At 40.4% G+C, this 10,366-nt stretch overlaps 1 protein-coding gene across 1 annotated transcript; it reads right to left on the bottom strand.

The window, feature by feature from the left end:
* Window positions 1-4,927: 4,927 nt before the first annotated feature.
* Window positions 4,928-10,127, bottom strand: TOMM7 (translocase of outer mitochondrial membrane 7). Its single transcript, XM_021538051.3, has 3 exons — window positions 9,951-10,127; window positions 6,323-6,371; window positions 4,928-5,146 (listed from the first exon to the last, which is right to left on the bottom strand). Exons 1-3 carry the CDS (start codon window positions 10,051-10,053, stop codon window positions 5,131-5,133), a joined length of 168 nt encoding a protein of 55 aa, XP_021393726.2. The 5' UTR covers window positions 10,054-10,127; the 3' UTR covers window positions 4,928-5,130.
* Between the last annotated feature and the right edge of the window lie 239 nt (window positions 10,128-10,366).

The following is a 10,366-nucleotide window of genomic DNA, read 5'->3' as shown; positions in this document are numbered from 1 at the left end:
CTCTGAAGTACCATTTTTCTATTTTTTAATCATACTTTACTGTGTAAGAAATTTCTAAGGAAAAAAAAAAAAGTGGAAAACATTTCAGCCTGACCAACTTCCCACATTGCAGTACCATTCCCTTCCCAGTACTGGTGTTAACACTAAATTTTGGCAGAGAGAACAACTACCTGAATGAGACTGCATGCATCTCTAGTGCCTCCACAGATTTTATCAACAGCTTATGGTGAGATTAGCTAAACCATGCTGATGCTACAAGACAGGGAAGAGTTACAGCACCAGTGAAGTGTGGCAGCAGCATCACTTTTCAGCAGTAAGGAGCCAATAGGTCGGCTTAGCTTGATGGGAAACTTCCTCCTATGTTTGCCATTGATATTTGTAACTAATATTTCCAATTTCGTAAGTATGCACTAGTATACATCAAAGTCCTCATGGTCAAAGTATTAGCAAAAAAAAAAAAAGCATATATATATATATATATATATATATATATATATATATATATATATATATATATATATATATAAATACAAACCTTGTAACTAAGTCCTTGCTTTTCAAATCAAATGATTAGATAACAATTTCCGACCTCACTCAATGAATTTCTTTCCTCTTCTTAATAAGGGAAAAACCAAAACCCATCTACCCCCTTGCACCAAAAAATGCAACCTCTGCAGACTTCAACCTTTAAGTACTATCTCCATGAATTACTAGCAAAATCAACCAATTTCTGTAATTAAACATATTTAACCAACTCCTCCTATATTTTCAACACTGACTTTGGCAATCATCAGAAAACACTCTTCATAAATTTTTCAATCTGGATTTCTACTCAGTGATCAGAATCTGAGAATCATTCTTTCCTGAGAAAATCATTCCTGAGAAAATATTTTTTAAAAAATTTACCATCAGAATAAAAACATTGAGATTTGATTTGCCCTGCCATATTCTTTTCCACACAGCAGATAACATTCACTCCACCTCAGCCATCCTCTTATCCTGAATTAATATAACCATGACCAAGAAACAATATATGTAACCCACAAGCTTAACCAAGAAAAGGGTATCGCATCACACAACATCATGGAAAAGTATTTAGAAATTGTAATTAAGTTGTTATTTGTAAAAAATAAATAAGTTATATGACATTTAACAGGATGTGGTCTCTCCTCCTGTGGTGAAAACAGATGTAATGAGCTTTAATTTCCAAATATCATCAGTATCATCATAGCTTAAATTCCAAGACTGTAACACAAACATCCAAAAACATACAGCTTGATTTAGCAATTTTAATGATAAAAACCATTATGTTAGATGTCTGTTTCATTTACCACACAATGAAAGAAAATGAGATCTTAAGCAGTTCTTTGTCACCTACAGCCTCTTTGGAAGACAAAGTAGCAACAGACAAAGTAGCAAAAGATAAGTTTTATACTTCACCAAAAAGGGCCTGCTGTGACAAAATTCTGAACATTGGTTTGGTCTGCACAGTTTATGTGTTTAAATGTTATAGTTCAGCTAATAGAAGCTTTGCTGATGAACTCATTCAAGGAAAAAAAAAATCACACAGCCTGTGTTAGATGAGATACAGCCCAGTTACTTTGTACCAGTTGTCTTCACACCAGGAATTTGTAGCAAAATTTAAAAACTGTTACAAATTCCTGATCACTTTCATTTTTGTCTCGCAACTGGTCATGCCTTGAAGAGTTTATGGAGAAGGCAGATACGTTTCTTTGTAGATTAATTATTAAGAACAAAGTTACAGAAAGCCAGATTTTTTTTTTTCCTTTAGTGATAACACTAAACTGACCATTCTTCTTCTACCCTGCTAAGCAGGAGATGCACAGTCCATACACCAAGACCAAGAAAACCACCAAACCCACAAGACTCCCTCTCTGACCCTCGCACAATTGCTTGTCATCAGGTGCAACAGGCTCCAGTGACAGATGGCATTTCCCTGACACTGAGGCAAACACAAGTACAGTCCACATCCCTCCACTTTGAAGGCCCAAAGTAAAAAGCCAAACAATCCCTATCTCCAGGCTACAATCAACAGGATATCTCAAAGTCAGTACAATCTCCACCAAACTCAGGAAGGCATCAATGACTTTATTTCACAGATCTACACTGTAGCCTTGAGCTCAGCTGTGGTAGCCAGAGCTCATTTTGCAGTAAACTATGCTCACTGGCTTTATTCCAACACTAAGAGTTCACAGGACTCCATCACAAGCCCCATCACAGTAAGGAATCTGCATTTGGCTGTGCAAGGTACTGATTCAGTGACAGAGATCAACACAGCAAGCAGGACAACTCGCACGTGTTCTTTTCTAATTGTCTACCATGTGACCATAACATAAAATTTTCTCAAGTTCTACTGGGAGAAAAACAGAAAGGAAAAAAATCATAGATTAAAACACTTGAAATTAATAACACCTAAATTAAGTCCCCAGCCTTGATCAACATGGGAGTTCTTCCACCTCACTCCTTAGACCTGCCCTCTTCTCCCTAGCACCACCAAAAAAACCCCAGTCTTGCTAAAACTAGTATATTTCTGATCTTTCTTGAGGGAATTAGGATTCTTCACAGGAAACTCTTTAATATATAACTTCCCAAACCACTAATGTGTTCTTACAAGCACATCCAAATTTTGTGAAAATGACAAAAATTGCAGAGTAACTTCAAAATATCCATACCAATGATTTCTTCATTTTCAAACTTGAAGAAAAATATCTCCCTTTTATTTTTTTCTCAATACCTCACAATAATTACCATGACTTAATGATTAATACCTGTTCTTTTTTTTTTTTTTTCCACTAGGGAAGAATATAAATGTTTATTTAAGGAGAAGTTTCATTCACCTTTTAATTACAGGAAGAACACTACATGGAATGAAAGTCTGGATGTATAAACAAAAAACATTATACTACATACTGGCATTCAATTTAACCTGACTTGAAGGTACTATGCAGAGAAAAGGTACCTTTTCTCCCTCAATCTGAAAACCCAAGATTTCTATGCTAATAACTTTCCTGAAACATACTGCAGTAGCAGTGAATTACCAAAAAATTCCTATCCAATGTGCTTAAAGTAAGAATTTCATAAGCAATATTTATCCAGTAATTCCAAGTCACAAAAAATCTGAAATGCAACTATTTTTAAGACAAACTTTCAGCATGGAGACATCACAGAATCTGGCCTGTGCTTGATATATGAATGCTTTTGTAAAAGTTTTAATGAAAGAGGAAACACTTCCCTATTTCTTTACCGCTTGCCAAATACTATAATTCTTGGAAAGCAGCCAGAGCAACCACGTGGTGGTTACCACCCACAAACCACATCCCCAAATGTCAGACACACAACAGGGCACATGAAATACACTTCTGCAGGTGTTTGGGTCCATCCACACACTGCTGCATTTTGGGTATTGCACACCCATGTGAAATGTAAAATCTGATTGAGAAATATGAGTTACTTCACACCAAATACTGTACCTCTTAGTACTGAGTATTTCAGGTTACTGCATGAAATTCAACAGATGAAAAATGTTCCTAATCATGATTAAAGCCACTACCAAGTACCAACAGATTATTTCATTATGATTACCATTAGATATCATCAGTACAGAAAAATAATCAAAAATTTAATTTCTTTCATAATTTAAGACTATAAGCTGTTACATTAATCTCAAGTTACTGTAAGAGAAAAGGCACTTTTCTGCACTAGCAAAAAGCTGCACTAGCAAAAAGATACATGGTCAGAAGACACTGTTCTGCATTCAGTCCTTGTACTGTTCCACTGTCACCAGTCTATCAGCATTAGCCATGCCAGTATTTCATGGAATTTGACTGAGTTATCATGATTACTGGAATTTTAAAGAACATGCTGATTTGCATTAGCTCTCATAAACGTTTTCACTTTTTTCTTTACAATTCTTGTCCTTCATTTTAAGTTTTCTCCCTTGGCTCATTTCTGTTTCTCCAATCACAGCCCTTAAACACAGTAACACTTTACCATGAATTGCCATGGCAGGTTAAAAACCGAGGAATCTCTTATTCTTAAACATTTAATTAATGTAAATAAGCCTGAAAATTCTGTGGCATAAAAAAAAAAAAAAAAAGGCCATGTCAAAATCTAGAATACCTGTGTTGCAATGATAATTTTGATATAAGAAACATCATTTTTTAAAAATCACTGCAGAGATACAAACTACCCTACACAGTTCTGGAAGGGAGACAGCAATCTACCTAAAACAGCTTCTATTTAACAGAAACCAAACAGTCACCATTTAAGTGCTTGAACTTCAGTGTTAAAAGGGGAAAAATCAATTGAAACCAAAACAACCACAGTCCAAACAGCAAGACTTCAGCATAAAAATGAAGCACATACCTTGTTTAGTGCACTTTTCTTCCATCAGTTATACATTAGCAACTTTCTCTTACAGTAAGAGCAATTTATACACATACACACAGAGCACTCAACTGTACTGTCCTTCCACCCCATCCTAGATCCCAGAAAACATAGAGAGCATTTAAAGGTAGCAGGAAAGTATACTTTTTTAGAATCTGACTGCGCTAGAAAACACAAACATACACATCCCTCAATCCTTACTGTATCCACAGATAAAAAGAATCCAGAATGAGATAAGAAACCTGAAGTGGATCAGCACAGTAACCATCCACAGAGGCTTACCAACATTTGGGCAAGGAACTTTTGAGGAATATTGAAGTATTTAAAACATTAGCTCAATTTTCTGGTTACTGTGGAGATAAAGACGAATCTTTATCCAAAAGGCAATTGTTAACAGGGATAAGTATGGGAATTAAATATTTTGGAAAAAAAACCACAACAAAATAAAACCCCCACCACGGGTTTCTGTAATAAATAAACCACTACATCATATTATGTAAAGACTTAAAAACAACATGCATCCATTCAAACAGTATTTATTTAATTACACCGTAATGCAAATAAGTTAGGTCCATATAAACTTCATTTTGTTGTATGTACAACCTATGGCATTAGCGAGCTGATTGAGCCAGCTGGTCTAAGTGTCGGCCTCATCCTCTGGAATGTACGCATCTTCTGACACTCTGTCCATTGGCTGCGTCTACAACAGGACCACCAGAGCCTTCATCCCCAAAGTAGACTGAAAGGGGAGGGGGGAGGAAATCAAAGTCAGATTTGCAGCACATACTTGTCTTTAAATCAATATTTCTAAAACACAAGTCTGGAGAAACAGCCTACAAATGTACAGAATAAACACTAGCTCCCAAAATACTGAAATAATGCCACCTTTAAAGTAAAATTTAAGACTACAGAGCACTCAACATGAGCATCTGTAAGTCTCAGATTAGACAAAACATCTGTTCATGGTATCTACATATATATATTCCGGTACAAAACACATCTTTTACACTGCACAGATGCACACCAAAAAAAGAAGTCTCAAACCACCAGTGAAGCTAAACATAGAAATGCTGCCAACAAGCAAATAACTGCAGCAACTTGGTTATTAAGACAACAGAAGATTGCACTGAAATTGTAATATGATCTTACCACTGTTTTTCCCATATTTTCTACTCTTTCTACTGAATCACTGAATCCTAAAAATGGGATTTCTATATACTGTAACTATGTAAATTAAGAAGAGTTAATATATGACTTTGCAAACAATAGAGTCCATCAATTATTTGCTTTAGGAATACCTGGTTCTGCACAGTAATCAAAGGCATTTCTTGAAAAAGAGAAGAACCACCCTTTCTCCAAAACTTTAATTAGACCCAAGGAAGCCCTTCAATAACACTTAAACGTCACTAGAACTTAAGCATTACTAATGCCATAACATCACAGCATAACAGAGTCCCACAAGAAAGAGGCAACACAAGCCAAATGCACTTTGCTTCATGACAGTGACTAATACTGAAGGATACAACCCCCTTTATTTCATGCACCTTTTATGCAGTGTTATTCCCCATTTGCAAAGGCAGGAGATCGGATTTTGGTTTCCATTTATGCTAGAAATCTGTTCTGTTCTGTGCAGAAACTTGCACAAACTAGCTCTACAACAGATTAGAAGGGCAGCTGTCATGCAAAAGACACAGGAAGTTCCATATCTTAAAAACTATGCAAGATTAAGAGAAAGGTCTTCCCAAGAACTAGAACTCTGCTGACTTGTCATTTGAATTTCCAAAGAAACAAGAACCACAAAAATTAAAAACAAGGGATGGAAGCATCAATCACAACTGTTGCTGGCTGGAGATAACACCCAAACCAGTTAACTATTTGCACTGGGTTTGTGTGAACATTTGGAACCAATACATACCTCCAGATAGTTGGCTCAGGCATTCCAGGATCTGCACCTCTTTTAAAACCTGAAGTGAAACATACGTTACATGCATATATAAAAATAAACAAGTATGTGCAGATTCCTGCATAGTTAAATCTCCATGAAGTAATTCCAGCCCATTAAATAGCGATTAAAAAGAAAATTACTGAACACAGAATTGTGATTCATGAAGCTGTGCACTAACCTGAACAAAAACTGCACATTCTTACAAGAGTCAGAAAGCAAAGAAAATAAATACCAGTGTACACTTTTCTTTTTTTAAAAAGTCTTACCTGCATCTTTACCTGGCTTAAAATTCAGGGTCAACTAACTGTGTGAGATGAAGGAAGTCGTCTACCCCAGAGATCAAGACATGCACACTTTTACACACACAAACCCACAGATTTTAAATGTTGTTCAGAAAGCAAGCTAGCAGGGCTCTACCAACAAAGACACTTAAAACTGGTGTAAACACCTCGAGGTCTAACAAGCAATTATGCAGTGATGTCTGACACACCACTTAGAAGCGGCATTTCAGGAACAGTTCACTCAATTTAGCATGACAGATACTAAACGTTAAATCAATTAAACCTCAAATCTTCTATTCTGACTGGCACTTTTTGGAAAAAGTAACATACTACTCAAGCTTGCAAACAAACAAGCTGTTTTCTAATACCCAGGAAAATGAAATTAAAGTTAACTACAAAGAGTTCATCCCCAGTCCCCAATGACTCAAATATACCAACTGATTAAAGTTATATGTATACTAGGGAAGCAACTGAAGGTTTAGTGCATGAAGTATCTTTGCCCTCTGGACTGTAAAATGAAAGTCTTGAAACAGAATCATGCAATTCAGGCACTGTTCAACACTACACTGGCTATCTAGAAGTGAATGTTTCATGAAACATATTGTTTCCATCATTTACAGAAAAAGAATAATTCATGTCATGTTGCCTGAAAAACAGGCCACAAAGGTTAATGGAAAAACTTCCATTAACTTCACAGGCACCAGAAAAGCTCTTTGAAGATAACCTTGAATGATTTGAGAAAATTAGACATCCTGACCCAAGTTCTTTGGCTGTCATACTGTCCAGCAACAGAGCTTAAAAATTCACCAATTGCAGCCACACTGTGTGTGTGAATGTTTCTGGCTCCTTGCCTTACTCCCAGTATTTTTAAATAAGCAAACCAGGTTTAAAAAAACTGCTTTGGTCTAATTTACTGACTTTAAACCAGGCAGCTACTTTAAAGAAAGTTTAAAAAAATACAACAAAACCCCACCAATTACCTATAATTGCACGTTCTCATACTGGGCTCCTCCTACATGCCCTGAGCTAGAAAGCCTTACAGAGAAAGTTACAGGCTCAAATTTGCTGACCATTTTCTTGCCTATTTTTAGTTCAGCACGTATTTTATACACACAGAGTCACACCTTCCCTCCCAGATTCAAAAGTAATCCAAGTAGAGATCCTTTCAATCCTGCAGACTTTGGGCACATGCCACCTCCAAATGTCTATGGCAATCAAGGTGGCATCTGCACTTCCCCTTCCCATCTGCTTATACTTTCATTACTGCAGATAAATTTATAAGAAGGCAATGTAGATGTGGTATAGCACACTTATTTTCTGGAAACATTAATCTAAACTACCCTAAATTTCTCACTGCTACATAACAAAAAATATACTAGGCACCCTGGTATTAGTGCAACTGTAAACACAACAAGGTGGCCTGATAAAATTTGAACGAACTTATTTAATGTCACTAATGCAATTAATGTGACACTCTGATGTCACTAAGACAAAAGAGCATCTTTCCAAGATCCACAGACACTGTCATGGAAGTAAAATCTAAACAAAACTTCAACAAGAAATTAGGTCACAAAACACTGCTGAAATTCCCACCCAAAACTTATTAATTTAAAATTACTGATGAACTGAAGATGGAAATGCAATTGAAGTTCAGACCCAATAATGCTAATTAGTTTTTTCTATAGTTGTTGAAGTGATGTCTTTTGCTTGCAGTTGTTGTTAAAGCACTTCTGTAACAGCTGAAGAGACCAACGTTTTCCTGGTTGTTATCTATAAACAAGTAAAGCCCTTCAAAACAGCACTGCATTCCCTTCAATTAATCAAAACAACCACTCAGATTTGACTGGAAACACATCAAGTTCCCAGCCATCCTTCATGTTTGCATTCAGTGCAAAGAGGCTTGCCTGCTTTAGGTGCTTTTCCCAAAAGGCCCAACAGTTTGGGCAGAAAGTAAGTCAAATGAACTGCAGGAATCAGCCTTCCTGGGCCCCTCAGTATAAAAGAGGTGAACAAAAGTGTTGGCCTCTTTTTAACAAGGACAGCTGATGGCATACCTCTCTAACTCAGCAGAACTACCACGTGGTAGTGATGCCCGGCCAGCCCAATGACAGGACAAGCAAAATATATCCCTGGCACCAGGCAAAACAGCAAGGCATCTCCTTAACATTCCACTGCAGCTTGGAAACAGGAGCCACACTATTTTTGGTGGGAGAGAGACTGTAACCTGTATTCCTGTTGCTGGAAATTCAATCTCAGCCAGAGGCTGCCAATGCCCTCAGTGCCAAGAAGCAGAGCTCCCAGCGTTCTGCTCACCACAGACTCCCTAGAGCACAAAGCACAGCCTTGACTGCTACAGCAGGCAGTCACTGATACAGGGTTAAATCACAGCCCCACTTGCTGCTCGGCTGCTTCAGTGCTCTGCTCACTCCCCAGAGAGGCCCTCACACAGGACTGGCCTCCAGGGAGGAAAAGGGGTAAAAACCTCTTTATTACAGAACCACAGAATTGTTAGGGTTGGAAGGGACGTCTGGAGATTCCCATGTCCAACCCCTGCTAAGGCAGGGTCACCTAGAGCAGGTGACACAGGAATGTGTCCAGGTGGGTTTTGAATGTCTTCAGAGAAGGAGACTCCATGACTTCCCTGGGCGCCCTCAAAGAACTTCTTCCTCACGTTGAGGTGAAACTTCTTGTTTATGAGGTGAAACTACTTCTACAGTTTATGGCCATTGCTCCCCGTTCTGTAGCTGGGCACCACTAAAGAGTCTGGCTTCAGTCTCTTGGCACTTCCCCTTAAGATATTGGTATGCTTTAATGAGACCCACTCCCAGTCTTCACTTCTCTGGACTAAACTGGCCCAGTACCCGCAATCTCTTCTCATAAGAGAGATGCTTCAATCCCTTAATCCTCCCGTGGCCTTGTGCTGGACCTTCTCCAGCAGCTCATCTTTCCCGCACTGAGGAGCCCAGAATTCGACACAGCACTCCAGATGTGGCCTCGCTAGGGCCGAGTAGAGTGGGAAGATCACATACTTCTTCTTCACAAAGAAAGGGGAAAAAAAACAAACAAAAACCATAGAAACGCACAAACAAAAAAACCCAAGCGTAACAAAAAGCCTCCCCGTCAGTTCTGCCGAGGGCAGCCCCGCCGCCCCTCCGCACATGCGCGGCGGGGCGGCCCCGGGCCCTTCCCCGGCCCCGCCGCTCCCGGCGGCTCCGGCCGGGCCGGGCGGCGGAGAGCGGCCCTCGGAGCCGGCCGCCCACACCCGGCCTCGGGAACGGCCGCCGAGGGCCCCCGCGCGTCCCCCGCCCGGCACTGACCGAGATAGAGCACTACGGGGATGAAGCCCCAGCGGATGGCGAACTGGCCGCCCTTGAAGAGCTGCTGTAGCCGCTGCTTGGCCTCCTTGCTAAGCTTCGGCATCCCGGCGGCGGGGCAGAGAGGAGGAGGAAGAGGAGGAGAAGGAGGAGGGGCGCAGCCGCTCTGGCGGCGGTGCCGTGCGCGGGGCGGGCCCATCTCCCGGCGGCGGGGCGGGCCGGGGCGGGGAGCGGGCCGGCCGCGCCCCGGGCGGGCAGGGAAATGGCGGCGGGGCGCGGCCGGTGCCGCCCGCCGGCTGAGGGCCCGCCTCGGCGGTGTCCCTGCCCGCCCCGGCGGTGTCCCTGCCCCGGCGGTGTCCCTGCCCGCCTCGGCGGTGTCCCTGCCCGCCTCGGCGGTGTCCCTGCCCGCCCCGGCGGTG

The sequence above is a fragment of the Lonchura striata genome, chromosome 1 (genome assembly GCF_046129695.1).
Source record: "Lonchura striata isolate bLonStr1 chromosome 1, bLonStr1.mat, whole genome shotgun sequence".
Taxonomy (NCBI): domain Eukaryota; kingdom Metazoa; phylum Chordata; class Aves; order Passeriformes; family Estrildidae; genus Lonchura; species Lonchura striata.
The sequence above is the reverse complement of the archived record's forward strand: the minus strand, read 5'-3'. Positions and strand labels throughout refer to the sequence as shown.